Consider the following 22469-nt stretch of genomic DNA (forward strand, 5'->3'; position numbering starts at 1 on the left):
CGCTTGCGCCTGCTAACACTGGTCAGAAGGCCTGAAGGGCTAGGCCTTGGAGGGTGGCTCTCCACCCTGACGTAGCCAAGTCTGTTGTTATGGTGAACTGATGGCAGGTCCTGAAAAGCCATTCCAACCTGCATTTTGCTGATGTTCAACCATCACAGGTCTTGATGTAGCCATATGGGAATGGGTACTGGTGCAGTTAGTGTGTCTGAAAATTGAGACCATGAAGCTATCAGAGGCAGTTGGGTGCGCTGCATCCATAGCATAGATACTGATAAGACATTTGCCGCCATCCGACCCAACAGGAGTAGGAACCACCATGCCGTTGTCTTGTGCGTGGGAAAGGAATAATGAGGTTGCTTCTAGTAAATCATTTATCCTTTCTTAGTCCCACCCACCTTGACAAACGTTCTTCTCCGAATTCCTGGAATGGCATCAGAAAGGTGCCTCTGTCAGGCACGACGGCCATTTTGTCAAGCTGCCTGCCACGTGTTGCTCAGCCTGCTGGGCCTGCCTCGTCCATGACACTTGTGTGTGGATCACGAGGCCTCGGGTCTAGGCCCGATAGGTGTGGCACCCTCGACCCGGGGGTCGGTAGAGCTGCGTTTTGGTGCCCCCCTCAGACGTAATGCCGGTATTAGGGTGTATCCCCTCGGCCATGGTCCTGGTGCAAGGGCGGAGGCCCTCGGATGAAGACCCAGTAAAAGAACCTTCCGGTTCCACAACACTGTCACCGGGAGGATCCGAGGATCCCTCGGCCCGGAGGCCGGTAGCTGCTGCAGCCTCGGTGCACATACTGGTAGAAGGACCTGATCGGTCCCTCCCGTGCGGGAGAGTCCCTGGGAAGGAGTCTCCCTTGCGGGGTGCGATGGAGAAGAACGGCCCTACCTTAGGCTTCGTTCGATGTTTCATGAAGTTCTTGAAGTCCTCTGGAGGCGACTAGTGTAAGAGCTCCCTCCAACTGGTTAGTCTGTTCTTAAGCGCATTCGAGGACAGCGAGCCACACGCTGAACAAGCTTGCCAACCTCGGTCTGAGCCAAGGCAACGTAGGCAGAGGGCGTGGGGGTCTGAAGTTGGGAAGAGCCTGCTGCAGGCTGGACACCGGCTGAAACCTATAGAAGTCGGCATGCGCCGGGGAGGGGTGTGACGCTTGATGATCGAGTACCTGAATGACAAAAAAGAAGACAAAGAGAGGAAGTATCCGTGCGTGGAATCACATGGCCGAGGCCAAACCCAGGAGCGCTGGTGAATTCGGCCCTATCCTGTCAACGCGGAAAAGGGGACTGAGGTTTGAAGCACAGGGTGGAGTCAGGGCACCGCCTACAACCTGGGCCGCACCCCTGCCCGTCTCTAAATTTAAAGTGGAAGAAGGTTTTTTGTGGTGAAAAAGGTTCTGTCTCCTGTCTCTTGGAAGGGACGCCCATACAGTATGGAGGAAAGGGGACGGGACGTAAAAGTATGATTGTGTATGTTTTCTATGATAACTGCCATTTGGTTATACCTTTGTCACCCTGTATTTGTATGAAACTATGCCTGTATTAAACAAGCCTGACTAGTTACTTGTACCTGCAACAGTGTCTCAATGCCGACTGGCTGTATGCACGATTTACAAATTAAATATATAAAATCCTGACATTTGAGTTAATAAAGATCTATGTTTGAATTTTGAATCTGTTGTCTTTGTCTTACTTCATGATGTCTTCACATGGTGCATTTGCAACTTCCTTTGGTTGAGGGTACACCTCAGTTGGTGGAGGACATTGGCTAACCTCTAGCAGGAGTGGAGTGCTCCTTCGCGAGTGCTGGCTCACACTCGCCAGTCATCCAAATAAGGGTATAGGTGGTGGCCCTCCAACTGAAGAGGGCCCGACACCGCGTTCACCAATGTGGTAAATAAGCACGGCGCCGCATTGAGACCAAATGGGAGCACCTTGCATTGGAAATGGTGTGACATAATGGTGAACCACAGGAATTTCCGGTGCAGTTGAAAGATGGGGACATGCAGGTACGCATGTTTTAGTTCTAAGGAACACATCCAGTCACCTGCACACAGAGACTCTGCTATGTGAACCAGTGTTATCATCTTGAAGCGTTTGAGAGGGAGCGAAAGGTTGAGGAAAGAAAGATCCAGGAGTACCCTCAGGCCTGCCTGCTTGTTCTTGGGCACTGCAAAAATCCTGGAATAATACCCAGAGTCCCTGTCTGGAAGAGGCACCGGTTCAACAGCCTTTATGTTCCTCAGGTGTAATATCTCCATTAACAGGGCAGGAGACCCTATCTGCAGCAACAGTGGGGAAGGAGGAGGGGGAGATGTAAGAGGAAGACTGAACCCCATCAACACCACTGACATAATCCAAGGATTAAAAAACAAACGCCTCCAATGCCCCACAACAGAGCCAGCCGGACCCCCACATGAGAACTGTGGTCCCTGACCTGCATCCCATTGTTTCATATTGTCAGAAACCTTGTGTGGTCCGCTGCTGCTTTCTTCTGTGCTTGCTCTGTGACCTGTCGCGTTGAAGAGCCCTCTGATTGCAAAACCCCTTGAACCAGCCCGAATGAGCGTGGTTTAGCTTCCAACCTACTGTGACCTTGGAGGAAAGGCTTGGGTCCTGGCTTTGTAAAAATTGCTGAAGACTTTTCCATCTGAGTGGACATTTTCTTTTTCGTTAAATCATCGTCCACGGCGAGAGGAAAGAGCCTGAACCCTCGAAAGGGAGGTCAAGAATTCTGTCCTGCACATCGACAGAAAACCTGGTCACATGCATCCAGGCGGTGGTTCTCATTTCTACGCCAAGGCATAGACCCCCCTTGCTGGCAGTATCGATATGGGAAACCAAGGACTCAGGAGATCCTGTGCAACTGTGCGCACCTCCAACAAACCTGCTTTAAAGGCTGCATGGCTATCCAGCAGCTTTAGGGTTTAGAGTACATGGAAGCGCCAGCCACAATGGAGCAGTGAGGCTGTGGGTGAGATGACAGCAGCATCTGTTCACTCTACAGGAGCCGAAAGCGGCCATCAAGCTTCTTGTTCAGCTGCTTGGCCCTCTGCTTCCCCATACCTTCTTTGCAAGAGTAAGGACGTCCTTTTGCAAAGAGATGCCAAGAGGCAAGTTGCTCAAAGGGTCAGGCCCTCCGCTAGGAGCCCTGGTTCTTGTTGCACTTGTTCTGGCTGCAGCACCACCAGAAATTCAGCCATGACTGAGGCTGATGCCTCGTCTTCCTGTGCATTGTCATCCGCATCGTCTTCCTGCAAAAGAGGAGGTGTGACTGGGGTCTACTGGAGTTCCATCGGAGGGCCCCACCCCCCCTAGTCAGCACCCTGCAGAGGCTGAGCTGGCAATGTGGGAGAACTGCAGCAAGGGTAGGGGTGGAGGAGGCAGTGGGGAAGGAGCAGGTGGAGGAGGTAGTTGAGCGGGCACTGGAAGCGGTGGCAGAGCCACCAGCAATGGAGGGACTGGAACTCCCTGGGGGCGGCCTGAGAGGCAGCACATCTTTAATGAGCTATTTCAGGAAGCCTGGCATCTGCTGCGACCGCATAAAAAGTAGGAAGCGCTCAAACAACCTATCCTCGCACGCTGAGGGGTCTGAGCAGAGGAGGGCGCCGGCCCATTGATGTGCTGGACCTTCTGTCCGGTTCGGCACGCTTGGGGACCTGCGATGGGTACCCAAAAGGCTGGCTGGCATACACGTACCCCTGTGGAGACCAGTTGCCTGAAGATTGTGAGCACCGAAGAATGCAGGCTGGACCCGCGCTGAGCTGCACACTCCGAAGGAGAGGGAGGCGCCGGAGACCTGATGTCTGTGTCTAAAATGGTGGCCGAACGTGGAGGCTATGCTGCGTGTTTTACACCATTTTGGGTTTTGTAGCCACGCCCTGCGAAGTAAGGCATGAGCACCCGAGGTTCTGTGTGCAGTATGATATATGATATGATATGGCATTTATTATACGCCTATATACAGGTGTTTCAAGGCGTGACGAGGCAAGGGAGGGGGAACAGAGCAGAGACAGACAATGATCCTACTAGGCCAGGTGTCATTCAGATCGCTCAAGTGCATGGGAAGAGGAGAGGGGAAAAGTGTGGGGGGGAACAGGGAAGGGGACAGTGCAGTACATGGGATAATAGAATAATTAACAATAAGTAAAAAGTACGGCCAGCAGGTAGCAAGTGCAAGGCTAAGTGCAGACATCAGGTGTCAAGTGCTGGTAGTGGGACTGTATGGATACAGATACAGTCACCAAGTGCGGCGGTTGCCAAGAAGGCAGTGCAGGTGTGTGTGACTGGCGGGGAGAGACCTGGGCATGAGATCAGAGGGTGGCCAGTGCAGTTTCAGTTTCAGCCAGGAGATCAGCAGGGGAGACGAGGAGAAAAAGCAGAAGCAAAGAGAAAGGTTTTGAGGTGCTTCCGGAACCGGAGACGATTCTCCTCAAGTTTCAGGGAGGCTGTTCCAGAGGGAGGCCCCAGCCGAAGAAAGAGATCTAACACCAACTCGTTAGAAACGACTGACCCTGAGGGAGTTGGAGGCGGATGAGCGAAGAGCTTGAGAAGGAAGATATTTAGGAAGAGAGTTGGAGGTATTGAGGCCCCAGTCCCGAGAAGGTCTTGTGGACAATGCAGAGGTTTTGAACTTAATCCTTGCAGCCACTGGGAGCCAATGCAGATATTTCAGTACTGGAGAGATACAATCCCTGGGTCCAACTTGCAGAGGCCTGTTTATGACCTGACCCTGAAGCCTTTGCGCTGACCTCCAAGAGGGCTCCAGTAGGCTGTAGGCCCTCTGTCGGTTGACTGGCAGTCAACTTGTCCCTTGCGGAACCGACCTTGAAGGAAACTCCAGGAGGCCCTTTGCCCTCAGCTGTAGCACTGGAAGTTGTGGCGCGTGACTGTGCCTCAGGCTTGCACTGGCAATAGAGCCCGAAGGCCCCTCGCACTCTGCAGAAACAGAGCTAGAATGTCCTTAGGGGCCCGGCCTGGGAGTGCTCCTCAGCCCCTCGCTGCAGGGGCCTGTAGCCTACCCCTGGTCGCAGGTTCTGGGTGACACCTCCCAGCCGGCGGCCTTTGGAAGGTGTCTCCTGGCTGGAGTGCCTTGGAGACAAGTGACTTACCTTCTCGTGTCAGGATGCCAAAACAAAGTCCTTCAGATGGTTTGGAGGTGAAGCGTGAAAGATCTCCCTCCAGTGAGACAGCCTATTCTTCAAGGACTGTGGCGCAAGGGAGGTGCATGCCGCGCACACGTCCCAATAGTGATCGAGCTTCCAGACACTCTAGGCAGAGTGCATGGGGTCCGATGCCGGAAGGAAAGGTTGCACTATGCGCACCTTGTGAAGCTTCCTGCAAATGACATGCACTGGGGGAAGCAAGGCAGCAAAGGGAGGTAAAATGATTTGAAAAGAAAAACATGGAAGCGCACGTTGCACTGAAAAATAATGCCCACATAAGAGGTCAGCTTTGTTCCCTTCCGTGGAGAGAAAGGGACTGAGTTGAGGCACCGGAGGGTGGGGCTACTGGGTGGCCCCAAGCGCAGGGCTGTGCCCCGGTGCACTATACTAAATTTAAAAGGGGAAGCTCTCTTTTTTTGCTGCCAAATAGTACCGGTACCGTCCTCATGCCTGGGCACGCCAACAAGGATGGAGGAAAGGGGACGGGACAGATGTGTAGTAACTTGGATAAGCTGGAAGCGAAATGCAGATCTTGGGTGTCTTCACTTATCTGTGTGTATTTGAAAACTAAATGAGCCATCTTTGAAAATAATAATAAATATGACCACACTGGTGAAGGTTGTTGAGTAACAAGTTGGGGCAGGTAAAATGGAACAATACAATAAGTACAGGATTGTCAATAGTTAATATGGAAAAGCACGGAAAATTAAACATGTAAAAATCTAATGATGCAAAGGGGGAGACAACTGTGCTTTATGTTCAAGTTGTGAATGAAGGGATGGCATGAAGTGTGTGGAGTGTGATGTAGTTTTCAATGTTGGAATCAAGTGGTTTATGCGGCTCTGAAATAGTAATTAAGTGAAAGGCATGGCAGACAAGATATGGTGCAGAAACAGGTCGGAAATTATTGAAGCACTGCACTTCAATTACTATATAAAAACATATCATATGCATGGTTATAAGTGTACTGTCCAGTTTTGAGATTTTTCTAATCCCGGTTGAAGTATCCGAAACAATATAAATAATGTTGAGTCCACCATGGATAAAATCTGATTGTACACAAACAAAAACGCTACAAATCACTGCACAAACGCGAACATCAAAAAAGCGAACTTAGCTGGTAAGTATATGCAATACATCAACCTTCAAAGTGCTCACCTCAGGTGTAGGACAGGATTTAGAACTGTTTTGAGAGATGGATTTGGGCGAGCTATGAAGATTTTCCAATTTATTGATTTCATTCTCACTAGTGATTGAAGCTTTTTCAACTGCAAATCTGCCAATGTTGCACATGCCATCCTGCGCCTGATACAACCCTTCGATGTCCACAATCCCATCCTTTTTATTTTCATCTGCACAAGGGGTTGTAGGCATGGGCACATCTAAAACAGATATTAATATTACATTTTCAAAAAGATTTCTGTTCAATAAACAAAGGTGAATCCAATGTTTGCATCAAGCCAATGAACGTGGCAGTGGATAAATATTCAGGCAGCTTAGTGAGAAAGTGCAAAATAACAAATCAACAGGCAAACAAGCTGTGGAGTGGAGGTGCGAAGGACAGAAATGTGGACAGAACACTGGAGTGGGAATATGTGCCTTTAAAGTTGTGTACAGAAACATTCACTAACTTGCTTTCAACTATTGGTATCTTTGGGTGAGAGAAGAAAATTCCCTGAATGACACATTTTTACCACCTCCAGGGCACTGTATAATTACTTTCTACTAAGGTAATCCCAGTTAAACCCAGAATTCAGTGGAAAATCTATTTTATAAAATAATATCTGGAAGTATTATTGTGGCTTCAATGTGCAAAGTTTTGTTACAGTGAATTGACTCCACCAGTGAGGATCCACCTAGCACTCTACCCTTATACCCAAAACCGTCCAAGCTTCAACATTCTACTGCAAAGATTTCACCAACCAGTAACAAACAGTACCCGATAACGAAAGGTATACAAAACTGGACCAGCTCTCAGCAAGCCTCACGTCTCCCCAACTGATCACATCCCAGGAAGAGGAGGGATCTACAGAGATAGAGCATGTTAAAGTTGGTGAGATCAGTACCACTGCTTTCAAATCGGGTTTCCAGAAATACTGCAGGTATTTTATTATCAGCTAACTTCCTGACAAGGACAACATTACCTTTCTCCTGATGGTCACGATGGTGTTCCGGGGTGGAGCAGCATGGAGTAATTGGCAGTTCAGAAGTCACCAGTGTTGAGGGGAAGAGATCAATTTTTCCAGTATGCAAACGGAAGCGTTCAAGTTCCTGAGACAAGAGGCTGAACTGCTTTGTTTGGCTGCGGCATTTCTCTTCCAAGTCCTTCACTCGTACCTGAAAAAAGAGACAGGATGATTTAATTTTGTGATTATTTAATCCCATTACAATACCATTGTTAAAAAAAAAATTCTGTTACTTTACATTGCCGTATGGTGAAATACGAAAGCATTTTAGAGAAGATCAAGTGATCATTTCTTTCAAAACTCGTTCGCTCTAATGAAAAAATATTGCGCACAGCCAGAATTATTAACCTGTCATCATCTAAGGTTACTAACCAATGCAAGTATATCTGCATTGAACCAGAGAGCTTGATAAACCCTGTAGGCTCAAAACGTTAGTATTATCAAAAGTAAGAAAAAGGCAGGCAGATGTCCTGTGAAAGGAGAAAACAGTGCATTGACCAATTTGAATGGAAGTACCAAAAATTAATTAATGAAGAAGAAGAGTTGGAGACCAGAGAGAGTGAGCAGGCTGCAAATTATAAAATGACCGGACAAATTGATTTGCAAAAGACTAAAAAGAAAATGTTACTCATCGTAGTGACTTCTGTAATCCTAGTCCCCTTTCCTCATACTTATGCGAGGTCTTTTTTGCACAGCATTAAAAAAGTATCTTTTAAATAATTTTGAGTTGTGCTGTAGGTGTGGTATCATGGGTGTGGCTAGACCCGCTGACACTGCTTCCCGGTAACACCGACCAGAATTGGAGCTGCTAGACCGGTCCCTTGAACTATGACTATTTATTGTCGGACGGCGGGTGGGACGAATTAGGAAAGGGGACTATGAACTAGGAGTAGAGAAATCTCTACGGAGAGTAACATTTCATTACTCTGACGACCCGACCTTTCCTCCATACGTATGGGATATTAAACAGCATTAAAATATCATCAGGAGGTCAGAGAATAAATCTAGTCAAACAAGTTTTGAAAGACTGCTTGCCTGAATCTGGCATCAGCTGTGTCCATGCAGTAATGCCTGCAAAATGCCGACGGGGAACCCCAAGTAGCGGCTTTGCTGATAATGTCCATGGGGACACATCTCTGAAAAGCAACGGCCATAGCCTTTGCTCTGACATCATGTGCGTGTAAGCCTATGGGAACAGCTTTCTTCTGAATTCTGTAAGCCTCAACAATGAAAGATGTAATCAAGCATGCAATCATTGACGACCACCGAAGGACAAACAGTTTGTCTGAATTCCTGACATTTTTTTAAACAATCCAAGTACAATTTGAGGGAGCAGCTCACATCTAGTGTGTGCAATGTCCTCTCACCCTCGGTTTGGGGAAAGGGAAAGAAAATAGGCATGATAACCTCCTGATTTATGTGAAAACAGGAGACAATTTTGGGTAAAAAAGAAGGGTGCATTGTAAGTACCTTTGAAGCCAAGAGAGCCTGAATTTCGCTTATCCTTGGAGCAGAAGTGACAGCTACTAAAATACTGTTTTTCCAAGAAACAAATCTAATGTCTGCAGTGGTCATTGGTTTGAACAGCTTTTGAGCTAGGGGTGCGAGCACTACCTTAAGATCTCATGCAGGGTGAGGTCTACTAACTCCAGGATGTAGACGAAGAAGATCCTCAAAATGCTTCTTTACGATAAGATTGACAGTCAAGATTAGAACAAGAGAGACTAAATATGCAATGATCGCTTATAAATACAACCTGCAAGACTGAACCTTGACACCAGATGAAATAAGGCAGGACAGAAATGATAGGATATTATACAAGGATGTGTCGTACAGATCGAAGGATTGCTGTAGCATCCAGTAGCAAAACATTGTTCACTTACTCTTGCATTGACTTATTGTAGACTGTCTCCTGGATTATAGAAAGGTTTTGTTCAGATAAACCAAGCCTTATATAGAATAACTTCTCAGGTACCAGGCCGTTAACATCAGCGGTAGACAGGAGGGATAAAACAACTGACCCTTCTGCTGGCTCAGCAGATCCAGTGTCATTGGGAGATGAAGAGGACCCAAGCACTTTAGCCTCTGAGGATCTGAGTACCAAATGCGGGTCAGTTAATCAGGTGCTAGCAGGATCATAGAGCAGTTGATGGCACTGCAGAATTTGGGTAGGACTCTCGGTATGGGAGGGGGAGAAGAGGAAATACACAGAAATTCCTCTGGTCCGAGATCTCAAGAGCATCCCCCAGAGATTCTGACCCATCAAGGATGTGAAAAGGTGACATTTGCGTTTCTGTGCCCGTGCAAACAAATCCACTTGGAGGACTTCCCACCGCTGGAACACCTCCTAAATCACTGAGGTCTTGAGCGACCATTCGTGGTTGGATTGCAGTAGGCGACTGAGCTTGTCTCCTAGAGTATTGAGGTCAACAGCCAAGTGAATTGCTTGAAGCAATATTCAATGTTGAATGGCACACTCCCAGATCTGAATAGCCAACTTGCAAAACGGGAAGACTTGGTTTCCCCCTTGCTTGCTGAGATAGAATATTGCCTTTGTAGTGACCATCCTTATGGGAACAGATGAGCTCCAGATGACTCAGAGGAACAACCTCAATGCTTTGAAGGTGGCTAGAAGTTCCAGAAAATGTATATGGAACATCAGCTCGTTCGGGGACCAGAAATCATGTGTCTGAAGTTGTCCCAGGGTCACGCCCCAACCTTTGAGAGAGAATTATGAAGTTATAGTGAATACAGAAGAGTCGCGGAAGAGAACCCCAATCTGCAAATTGTTTGTGTGGTTCCACCAAAGGATGTTTGACCTTAGACCTGGAGGGATTGAAATCCTTCTTGACTGTTTGTCCACTTCCTCGTTCCAATAAGCTCTGCGCCGCAGTTGAAGGCATATCGTTTTGAGGCGAGCAAAGGGCATGGGCAGGATGGACGCTGCCATAAGCCCAAGAAGAGGTTGAAACCACCATGCTGAGAATTCTGGGCAACTCAAAAACATGATGTTGCAAGCTTGATGTCTAGAATATATTCCAAAGTGGGAAAGCCCTTCCCAGGCTTGGATCCCATTGGAAGCCTATTAACCTGATGGTCTCGAGTGGGATTAGGCAAGACTTATTTTGATTGACAGAAAGACATAGGCTAGAAAAAAGTCGAGAAGAAGCTGAAGAAAGGTCTAAACTTGTTGGGAAATCTCTACTCTGAAGACACAGTGGGCAACCACCAAACTATCAGTTTCATGAAAACTCTCTGAGCCACATTCAGCCCAAAGGGAAGTACCCTGCACTGAAAATGGTGACCCAATAAAGAGAAATATAGCAACTTTGTGTGCGCTGAATAGATTGAGATAGGCAGTTATGTGTCCTTCGATCCACTGTGCGCAGCCAGTCTTCCCGGCAAACTGCATTTTGGATTTGTGCTGGCTCAACCATCTTGAATTTCTTAAACAGTAAGAAAAGGTTTAAGAAGGAAAGACCTAATACCATCCTCAGGCCTGCCTGGTTCTTTTTTGGAATGGTAAAGAGGCCAGCATAAAACCTGCTTTATCTTTCGAGAGGAGGGGCATCTTTTGTTGCCATGATTTGTAGAAGGTTAGAAATCTCCAGACAGAGTAAGGCCGAAAAGGGAATTGGCGGAATTGCAAGACAATGCCCCCAGGTCACAAAATACAGAATTCACAAAGCCTTCAAAACGTTAAGCTAGTCCTGATGGAAATGGCTAATCATGCTGCCTACCAGGGACGAGTGGGTCTGCACGATGACCTCATTGCTTTTTGGGCTCTGTAGAGCAAGAGGTGTAAGAGGAAACAAATCCCTTACTAGAGAATGTCTGCCATTTGTGTCTCTGTGAGCTTGAGGATCTATTGGACTGCCCGTTGTTTCTATCATGGTAGCCACAAAATCCCCCACATCATTTGGATCTGAAATCTGATCGAGAATTCCTCGACGAGGGGTTAGTCTTTTGAGGTGCCTTGGAAAGCACCATAAGCAATTTGGCTGGGAGTGTAGACACTTTTTAGTGGATTAATTAAAGAGATCATTCCCTTCAAAGGGCAGACTTGGTATTTTGTCCTGCACATCTTTACTAAATCATGTGGCTCTTGTTGAAGCTGTCCTGCCCATGTCAACGCCCACACACATTGCCCTGGGGGCAGTATCTTTGTGGGGCATAGAAGACTCCCTGAGGTCTTGCGCAGTTAGCTTTGTCCTCGCTAGCCCTCATTTGAAGGCTGCTACTCTTTGAGATGGCAGATATTGTTGGATATTCAAGACCTCCAGCCATAAGCGTTGATTACCCGCTGTTAACATGGCATCCGCATTAGCCTGCCGTAAATGCAGCATGATGCTGGAATACATCTTCTTTCCGTAGGTCTCGAGAATGTAATCTTCCTTGGAAAGAAAGGAATGTGATTGAATCCCAAAGAATCCCAAAGGATGTGGATGCTGAAGTCTTCGATATAAGCGTGGCTGCCGCAACCACTGAGGATTGAGGTTGAGGATTTGGAAAAAAGATGCCTGGGATTGCAATTGGTGATATCTGACACTGATTCTTCTACTTGTAGCTGAGGTAGAGTAAAGGGTTTTCCACAACTTTCGGGCATCGGCCAGATATCCTTTTTATGATGGGATTCTTAACTTGGCTTCCTTATTTAATGAAAGCACTCCTGTGAAAAATTCCAGGTTCCAAAGAGATCTCTTCTGGAACAAGCAAACCCAGAAAAAACCTGAAGCCACCACATGCAGCTATGAAAAGCATTAAACTATTAAGGGAGATTCGCCCTTCTCGTCCTCATCATTATCATTGCTGTCCTGTCCAGGAACATGAGCTATTGAAAGAGGAGCAGGGTCTGCAGGTGTAGAGCCTGTCGAAGGATTGGGAGTCATTGCTCCGATGGGTGCTTAAGATGGAAGTACTGGAGAAGAAGGAGCTGTAATATGAGCAGGTGGAGGCATCCACTTAGGAGCACTAGGATGAGGCACAACTAGACGCATCACATGTTGAGTAGACTGGCAGGGCACTGACTGAGAAATAACCTCCCTTATGAGAGTTTTAAAGTATCCAACCATGGGTTCAGAGTGCAATAGCTGTGGGGACCTTTAAAAAGAAGAACAAGTTGCTTCTTACCTTGTAACTTTCTTTCGATGGGATGTTCCTCCGACGTATTCCTTATCTTTGATAGATCATCTCCCAGCTTGCTGGCCTCGGAAAAAAAAAAATTCAGTAGAGGGCGCTGCGCGTCGACGTCCCTCGAACCGATGTCCCTCGACGGCCTCCGTATCGGCGCCGACGTCACCACGCGTATAAATAGACTTGCGCAGCGTCCGTTGATCAGTTCCGTTTTGACGTTAACAGTTATTTTACATGAATTGGTTATTGACCTTGAAGGAGCGTAAGCTGCAACCACAAGGTAAGTATTACTGTGGGGATGGATGGGAGGGGCGATAAAGAATACGTCGGAGGAACATCCCATCGAAAGAACGTTACAAGGTAAGAAGTAACTTGTTCTTCGAAGGGATTGTGTCCTCCGACGTATTCCTCATCTTTGATAGACTCCCATAGCAGTGGTGTGCAATTGGAGGTGGGAGTAAAACGCCATGTTTCCTTTTAGGAATGAACCGAATGTAATACGGCTTTGCCAAACCTAGTCTCGTGACTAGAGGAGGAATCCAGGTTGTAAAATCTTGTGATGGTATGTGCGGACGACCATGTGGCAGCCGCACATATGTCTCGAACCGGAACCCCTCTTTGGAGGGCCGAGGGGGCTGCGATACCCCTGGTTGAATGAGCCCTAAGATTTTGAGGAGACTCTTTCCCTGCCAGTTTGTAACATTCCAGGATGGCCAAAATAATCCATCTGGAAATGGTTTGTTTTGTTATGGGTAGTCCCAACTTGTGCCCTGAGTAACCCATGAACAGTTGGTCTGCTTGCCTAATCCTAGCAAGTCTGCTGATGTAAAAGCTTAAAGCCCGCCTTGGGTCCAGCCTATGTAGCCTTTCTTCCTCTTTCCCCGGATGGGGAGGCGGATAGAATGAAGGTAAAGTAATTTTCAGAGGGATGTGGAATTCAGAAACCACCTTTGGGAGGAAATTAGGCTTCACCTGTAGGACAACCTTGTCTTTACGAAAAATTGTATGAGGGGGTTTACAAGATAGAGCTTGTAATTCGCTCACCCTTCTAGCAGATGTTAAGGCCACTAATAAGACAGTTTTAAGGGTGAGAAATCTTAGCAAACAAGAGTGGAATGGTTCGAAAGGAGTACCCATCAGGAAATTTAACACTAAATTTAAGTCCCATAAAGGAACCTGGAAAGGTTTTGGAGGGTAGACATTAGTTAATCCCTTTAGAAATTGTATTACTAAGGATAATTTGAAAAACGAAGGCTCCTCCGCAGTGCGCTTGAAGATCGATAGCACTGCGAGACAACCCTTAATAGTGCCAACTTGAAGGCCTGAATTTGCCAAGTAGAGTAGAAAGGATAACACCGTTGGTGTACCACATGAAAAGGGGTCGATATTCTCTTCTCTACACCAGCTGCAAAATTTGTTCCAAAGGCAGCGGTAAAAAGACTTTGTTGCTGTCCTTCTGGCCGAAAGCAACACTTCCATGACGTCATCAGGGAGGTCCCAATCCTTGTATCTCAACCTTTCAGAAGCCAGGCGTGAAGGATGAGGGTTCTGATGGCTGGATGGAGAACCTGACCTCCCTTCTGTGAGAGAAGATTCTCCTTGAGTGGAAGACGAATTGGAGGGCAGATGGACATGTCCAGAAGGTCCGGGTACCACGTTCTCCTGGCCCAGTCCGGGGCAATTAGGATCATGGTCCTCCGGAATCTTCTCAACCTCCTGATCATTTGAGGAATGACAGGGACTGGTGGAAACGCGTACAGGAGTGGAAACTCCCAGTCCACTATGAACGCGTCCCCTAGAGCTCCTCTTGGGGGAAATTCCCTTGAACAAAACAGATCGCACTTTCTGTTGGTAATGTGGCAAACAGATCCACTTGAGGGGTTCCCCAAAGGGCGAAGATCTCCTGAAGGACTTCCTGAGCTAGTTCCCACTCATGGGAGACTGTGCCCTGCCTGCTCAGAGCGTCCGCGTCAAGTTCTTCTCTCTGGCTAGGTGAACTGCCGATAGAGAGATTCCTTCTTGAATTACCCAAAACCAGAGCTGCATTGCCTCTCTGCACAGTGGCAGTGATCCTACGCCGCCTCTTTTGTTGAGGTAGTGCATGGCCACTGTGTTGTCCGTCATTATCAGGACATTTTCCCCTGTACAGATGGCAGAAAAGCTTTCAGCGCTAGTCTGATTGCTCTTAGCTCTAACAGGTTGATATGTAGTCTGGACTCCGAAGGAAACCAACGACCGCTGATGGTCAAGTCGTTGGTATGGGCTCCCCACCCCGTGAGTGAGGCATCTGTGCCTACTGTTATCTCCGGCCATGGTTGCCAAAACCGTTCCCCCTTCAAGATGTTTTCCTGGCAGGCCCACCACTGAAGGTCTCGAGCCACCTTGTCCGGAACCTGAAGGAGGTCTGTCATTCTCCCTGAAAACTGAGACCACTGAGATCTCATTCTCAGGCGAGCCTCTGGCACAAGGAAGATGCAGGATGCCATGAGGCCTAGCAACCTCAAAAAGTCGAAGGCTGGGAGACGTTGCGAATTTTGAAACTTGATGACCATCTGCAGAATATCTTGAGCCCTCACCTTTGGTGGCGAGGCTTTTCCCAGGGAAGTGTCCAGGACCGCTCCAATGAACTGGAGTCTCTGTGATGGTATCAACTGTGACTTCTTTAAATTGAGGGAGAAGCCCAGTTTGTGAAGGAAGTGGCAAACATAATCTAGCTGGGTCTGTGCTTGTTCTGAAGATACAGCTCTGATCAGCCAATCGTCCAGGTAGGGGTAGACGTGGATCCCTTCCCTCCTTAGACTTGCAGCCACTACCGACATTAGTTTGGTGAAGACCTTCAGGGCGGAGGTCAGCCCAAATGGCAGAACTCGAAATTGATATAAATGAGAGCCGCCAATTGCGACCTCAGGTATTTCCTGTGTTTGGGATTGATTGGCACATGGAAATAAGCATCCTGGAGGTCCAGATATACCAGCCAGTCCTGGAGCTGGAGGGCCTGAAGGACCTGAGAGAGAGTTACCATCTTGAACTTGTCCTTCCTGAGGAACTTATTCAATTCTCGTAAGTCCAAGATAGGTCTCAGTCCTCCGTCTTTCTTTGGTATGAGAAAGTAGGGGGGAGTACCAGCCCTTGTTCCTCTCCGCTACAGGTACCGGTTCTATGGCACCTTTCTCTAGCAGGTCTTCAATTTCCTGCAAGAGGAGCGGATCTGGAACTTTCAGAGAGCTGTTCCCCAGTGGATGCCTCGGAGGGATGCATAGAAAGGGCAGGCAGTAACCTTGGGCAACTGTCTCCAATGCCCAGGCATCTGACGTAATAGCCTGCCATTCCGTCAGATGTTGAGTTAACCTGCCCCCTACTGGTGTCTTGTGAGGAGAGTCCTCAGAGCGGTTTGGAGGCGGCTGATGGAGATGCCGAGGGTAAAGAGGCACCTACTGCTGCTGCAGCTTTTGTATTTTTACCCCGTCCACCTCGGGTGAATTTTTTCTGACCCCTTTGAACCGGCTGTCCTCTGCCTTTTCCGAATGCGGAATAAAAGTGAAAGGACTTACCTCTCCAAGAGGTTCCTGAGGGGCGATATGGTGTCTGACGGATTGCAGCTCCTAGGGATTTTGCTGCTGCCTTTGATGTTTGTAGTTTTTCTAAACTGTCACCCGCCTTCTTACCAAACAAAGAAGAGCCGTCAAAGGGCATATTCAAGAGTCTGCTTTGCATATCTGGAGCAAAACCAGACTTTCGCAACCAAGCAAATCTCCTGGTTGTTGTACTTGCCGCCATATCCCCGCTGATGCTGTCAGCAGAATCGATGCCAATCTGAAGGGATTTGCACATTGCGTCCTTACCATCCTTAATGATGTTAAGAAACGCTTCCCTTTCTTCTCCCTCCGGGAGGCAGTCAGCCGCTGATGAAGCACACTCCCAAAGAGTGTGGCTGAACCTTGCGAGTGTACAAGTAGCATTGATGGATTTCAATGCCATGCTACATGCGGAAAATACTTTTTTGGCCATAGAGTCATACCTCTCATCATCCCTGTCCTGAGGAACAGTAGGTTAAGCCGATTTACTACCTGCTGAAGTAGCTGCCTGAACAACCAGACTCTGCGGAGTTGGGTGTTTGGATAAATATTCAGGGTCAGGAGAAGACACACGATATGTAGCTGATAATTTTTTGTTAACCGCCGGGATTACCTCAGGTGTTTCCCAGTTTGCCAATATTCTCCTTTGTAATGCCGCATGAAATGGCACCACAGGATCCTCCTGTGGACCTTTGACCAAGATGTCTGTGAGGGCGTCTTGCTGAAAAGCAGGTGAGGGTGTGGACCATCCCATAAACTCTATTATCCTTGCCATTAAGGTTCTATAAGGGGTTTCAGCATGTTCCCCTGGGTCTGCAGTGGCAAATTCCACTTCTGGGGAAGTGTCCAACCCACTTGCTTCCTGTAGGGATTCATGGAGGTCTTTCAACCTACCTTCCTCATAGTTAAATTCCTCTGGTGCAGGAGTTGCAGAGCCCTGCAACTCAAAAGTTCTTTCCTGATCCGAATCCTCCCCTTCTTCATAAATAGAAGATAAGACTCTGGAGTGATCAGGTCTTGAAAATGGTATAAATCCCATTTCCAGAGCAGAAGGAGCCAAATTCGTCATGATTGGCTGAGAAAACGTCGATGTCGTCGACTCGGACGTTAAAGGCTTCGAAGCCATCAAAAAAGGCGTTGAGAAAGGTGGTAGAGGCCTCGATGAACTCGAGAGTATCGGGATTCTACTCGAGGTTGTCGACCACATTCTCGTGCTCGAGGCTCTGGGTATGGCCACTGGCTGTGAGGTGGCCGTGGGTTTATCCTTTCTCGGCGTTGAAGACGGCGTCGACTCGACTGACCTGTGCGTCGAAGAACCCTTCGATAACGGCGTCGATGACGCCGATCTATGTGTCGAAGGAATCTTCGACGACGGCGTCGAAGACGCAACTTTGCCTTTACTCGAGGGTTTGTGATGCTCTCGAGTGGATTCTTTCGCCGGGTACTGCGACTCGCGGCTTTTTGATTTTTCGGGTCTTTCACCCAGGGTTTCACCCTTAACAGTCTTTGAGGGGGTCGAGGCTGCTTTCTCGAAGACGCTTAGCATCTTTTTCCTGAATTCCTCCCACTCAGCCTGAGAGCTATGTTTTGTGGGGCAGGAGACCCTTTTTGGGGAAACGGAAGAAGACGAAGACGAGGAAGGGGATCTTCGTGTTAGGCAGAAACCTGTGCAGTTCCCTTAGGGAACACTGCAAAAGGCTTAAGACTACAGGTGTTGGCAGTAAACCCAATTGGTAGCAGTCTGTACCACCCAGATTTACCTGGTAGCTGTGGCTGAGCAGCCAGACTTCTCTCAAGAAGAGTTAGACAGTATATAGAGTATACAAGATAGGTACCAAAATACAGTAGCACAAGCAAACACTGACCAGAGCTTTGGTAACAAAGTATATAATTATTTATTTAAAGACATACTTAGAAACCCTCCAGCACTATTATTGTAAGCAAGTTCAAAACACAGTCACTATTAATATATATCCATCCCTTATTCCTTATTAGACAAGTCTTAGTTAACACCACTTATTTTCAGACAGAGGTGAGCGCTTAACTAAAGATGGCACTCTAATAAGTTATCAAAAAAGGGAGGGAAAAGGCAGAAATTAGAAAAGCACACAACACTAATACTTTAGAAGCACCCAGCAAGGCAAGAAAGTCAAAGTTTACTTGTGAGCAAAAAGTTCAGAGGCCAGGCTCCCTCTTAGAGAGAGTAGAACACCAATGCGCCCACGATCACACAGTTTAAGGGGCTTGAAAAGTCTTGCAGAGAGTTCAAAAAGGAATTAGTTCAGCTCAGAAAAGTTCAGTTAGCCAGCCTAGGGCCAACCCAAGTGGTAAGTTGAGGATTTAAGAGACACCCCACAAAGACCGTTGCGAGGGAGGCCAGGCGGACACAGTACCTTGCAAGTGGAGAGCATCCTCCAGCAGGGGCAGTTGTTCCTGGCAGCGAGTGCAAGTCGTGGCGTCGTCCAGAGGAAGAGATGATCTCGACGTGGAGGAAAGCTGAAGGTCGTTGCACTGCCAGGGAAGAAACCAGCCGCTGAGTTCTCCGGTTAAAAGGTACTACCCTTTTATTCGCGGTAGTGGTACAATGTGGTATTCCGGTTGCCGGGGTGCTTGGCACAGGCAAGGCGGCCACAAGATGATCCGGGAAGGCGAAAAGGCAGGCAAACTGGTTATCCCCACCAGTCAAAGGAAGAAGACTCTTCGGGATGAAGATCTCCTCTGTCGTTGGAAGAAGTGGTGAGACGGTTCAGCAGGGCTCCACCGGTGGTGTTGTCGTTGCAGGTCGGCTCAGCTTCTCCCTCTTCGGATTCTTTGGTCCTATGGCGACTTCTGAAGTTCCAGTCCCCAAAGCCCTGCTTTTATGCAGAACACTGTCACGCTCACCTGGCTCCCAGAGGGGCGTCGGTCGGACCCAGACAGCTGCGGTCTCCACCCACGTGATGAGTAGTGCAGCGATGACTGACTGGATCTGCCCTCCTAATCTTGTCTGCTTAACCCGTAGAAATATTCTCCTGCAAGTGGAGAGATGGATTTAGCCACTTGTGGATTTAAGTGATGGCACCCCCACAGTCCTCCCCAACTAATCACCTCCGAAATGCCCTCACAGCAATCTCACCTTATATTCTTGAAAGATGAGCTCTCCGTCCTGAGTGGATTTGCAGGGGTGCGTCGATTCCAGTTACTTCACTGGTTTGAAGGCTCGGGAGAGTTCCGGAGAGTATTGACTCTGAGGTTCCTGGTGAGAACCAGTAAGTATTCAGTTCATAGAGTTCAATATGTCCAATGTTCACTCTTGTTCCCCCCTACCTTTCTTGTCTTGCAGCTGGCTTGTGAAAAGATGCTCTTGTGGCAGCTAGTGGCGCTCAGGTAAGAGTCTGTATTACTCGGCGCTGTCCGGTAAATGTTGCACGAGGAAAACGTGTTGTTTTGTCTCTCTTTACAGATGCGGCACGTGAAAATATGGAGAGTCACAAAAGGATGCCTCCGGTGGTAAATCAGGTAAGTCTATGGTGGTAAGAATTATATTTGTTGGTTCCCTCGGCTCACCGTGTGGTTTTCTTAAAGTCTCCTAGGTGCCGAAGTTCGGCGAAGAAATAATGGAGGCAGCGCCGACCCGAAGGATGCTGTGAAGACTGGCGAGTATGGCGCGGCGCCGCAGCTGGAGGTGCGGCGCGTGCAGAAATGATGTTCTTTACAGGTCCGGAGACAAGATGGATCCAGAATCAGGTGTGGAATAGAAATAAGTTTGTTTTCTAACCTTGTCCCTTTCTTTCCTCTTTGTTTTAGGAGCTCCGGATTCGAGGCGGGCGTGGCAGAAGGCTGGATACAGGCTGCAGGCACGGTGAGTGTTACGCTGCTGGATGCAGAATAACACGAAGCGTGTGTTGCTGATCGGCGTGGTTTAAATAGCATCAAAAGTAGTCCCAGGTAAGAAGTCCCTAGAACCACACCCAAGTCAAAAATAGTCCCTGTAGAAAAATAGTCCCTTTCAGGCTTCATGTTGGATTGGAGTCATTTGCAGCATGGTCTGCCTGAGCTAAGTAATGACTATGAGCCTTGCGCCTTAGGCGCCAGGACTGATTCCTACTATGAGCCTGGCGCCTAAGGCGCCAGGACTGAACTCAGATAGCCCCTAGCCGGGGCTGCTGAGGTTTTACTAAATGTCTAGATGCCTGTTCCCGGGGCTGATGGGCTTGGTCCGGATCCCTGGGGGTAGGCATCATGACAAAAACCCCCATTCATCAGTCCCAGCTGTCAGTCAAACATGCTAAGTGGTGAGCCGGGCGGCTCACCACTGGGCCAATCACACAAGAGTGCGACTTCAGTTGCCGAGGCAACTCAGTCCAGGGTGCCTAAACCCCCCTCCCACACATCCTGTAGACCCAGACAGAGTGGCACCACTTTTGGAGGCTTCTGTGGAGATGCACGCCAAAAAGTGGAACAAAGGGCTCGACTTGGGTTGGAGTTACAGAGGCGAACACAAACGCCATTTTAAAACTGAGTCCTGGCAAAAAGACCCAACCCGGGAATAAATATTAAATAAATAACCCGGCTATATCTTTAACATTGCACCAAAAAGTGGTGCGTTTAAAAAGAATGGGAAAAATCGCATAGAACATATTCTGGTGGAATATTTCGCGTGGTAACCACTGCCACCAGCCAGAAACTTGACGAGGGCGGACTGTACAGTGCCCCCTCGTAAAAAAGACCCAGGGGCAATCTAATTACCCCTACCAGTACTTCCACACTATGATGGTTTGTACTGGTTCTGTTCCCAATTTAAGACTAGTAAAGTCAATGCTGACTTTACATGCCCTGGGAGACAGTAAGTAGTCAGTCTCAGGGTATGGAGTCTATGTTTGGGGGTCACTACGACACCCCTGTGTTACTGCACTGAGGGTGCTGTGTAACACACTTACCAAAAACCACATGAAACCCTATGGAGTAAAAGACCCCATAGCCCATAAAACACATTAAAAAGTCAAAGGATATCTCAAATCATGTGTAAGAATGGGAGAAAGAGAGTCTCACTCTTGGCAGGAGAAAAAAATAAACCCCAAAAATCCAGCAAAGCTGCTGGGGGACTCACTAGGTTTGGGAAATTAGCCTTAACAGAGAATTCTCCCTAACACTTCGAAATTTTCGAAGAAGTTTTAACTGCCTTACCTCTCTCGAGCTTCCCCTTACGCTCCTTCAAGGCTTTCGCTGTCATGGACATGCAGTCCTCGCACTCCGAACAATGGTGCTCGATTCCCAGGCACCACAAACAGATCCTGTGAGGATCCGTCAACGACATTTTCTTTCCACAGTCTCGACATTTTTTGAAGCCGGACCGTGGAGTCGTCGGTTCGGGTGAGGAAGCCATCGAGTACGAGTCGGTATTCACGAGGAATAATTGATATATTTGACTGAAGAACTGAGCAACGATATTCCCAGGCCCCACGAAGCGCGGATAAACGGAACTGAGCAACGGACGCTACGCAAGTCTATTTATACGCGTGGTGACGTCGGGGCCGATATGGAGGCCGTCGAGGGACATCGGCTCGAGGGACGTCGACGCGCAGCACCCTCTACTGTGAAAAAATGTTTCCGAGGCCAGCAAGCTGGGAGATGATCTATCAAAGATAAGGAATACGTCGGAGGACACAATCCCTTCGAAACTATCTTCTGGAGGTACCTGCTGATATTGAAATCCATGAAGAGGAAGAGGTCCAGGTTGATGTGGTAGTCAGGTAACACAGTTGATGCCTGGAGGAGGAGGCACTCCAAATCTTAATGACAAAAGAAGGCAATGGGTAATAAGTGGATAGCCGGGTTCCAGCGTTCTGTATTAGTTATAATCTCTTTAGCGTGAGCTAGGCTGACAATACATTTCTATATTAAATCAAGATGAAATTGTTGCCATAACAACAAAAGCACAAGAATGGTAAGATGAGGGAGAGGCTCTTTAGTTAGTAACTACATGTGTTTGGCACAGAACAACCATTCAAAAAGTAAATCTGTACTTTCTTCTCATTAGACAATCAAACAGTATAGCATCCTGGCGCTAACCAACTGTAGGAGCTTGCATTGCATCATTCTCTTTTGTTCTTCTCACTGTTCTAGCTTCCCAGCTTGGAATACAGGCTCAAATCGCCTTTTAACGTGTGACAGGGTCATGGATGTGACCCTGTCAGAGGGGGCCACAGACTCCTTTCAAAATGCCCAACAATGCAACAGTGGAGCCAGACTTACCCCAGAGGTGGTGTGAGGAAACCGAGGGGGTCCCTTGTCCCTGGCTTCCCGGTGTTCTTGAACTTATGCATATCCATTGGAACCTCTTTCACTCTCCCAATGACCATCATCCCCTGGCCTGGCCAAGTCTCTTTCTACGCTTGCAGACAGTACCCCACAGCAATGGTGAGTAGAGTGTCCTGG

General features: G+C 48.0%; 1 protein-coding gene across 9 annotated transcripts in view; it reads right to left on the minus strand.

The window, feature by feature from the left end:
• Positions 1-22469, minus strand: part of TSPOAP1 (TSPO associated protein 1) — a 3887333-nt gene that overhangs the window by 1972572 nt on the left and 1892292 nt on the right. For 8 of the 9 annotated variants that reach the window (XM_069614850.1, XM_069614845.1, XM_069614848.1 and 5 more), the window contains 3 exons: positions 7303-7495; positions 7098-7184; positions 6317-6540 (listed from right to left, as the gene is read on the minus strand). In XM_069614850.1, coding sequence (XP_069470951.1) covers positions 6317-6540; positions 7098-7184; positions 7303-7495 — 504 coding nt within the window. The remainder of the gene's footprint in view (positions 1-6316; positions 6541-7097; positions 7185-7302; positions 7496-22469) is intronic. The other variant, XM_069614847.1, reaches the window with a different exon arrangement.

The sequence above is a fragment of the Ambystoma mexicanum genome, chromosome 9 (assembly GCF_040938575.1).
Source record: "Ambystoma mexicanum isolate Mex_15411 chromosome 9, UKY_AmexF1_1, whole genome shotgun sequence".
Classification (NCBI taxonomy): Eukaryota; Metazoa; Chordata; class Amphibia; order Caudata; family Ambystomatidae; genus Ambystoma; species Ambystoma mexicanum.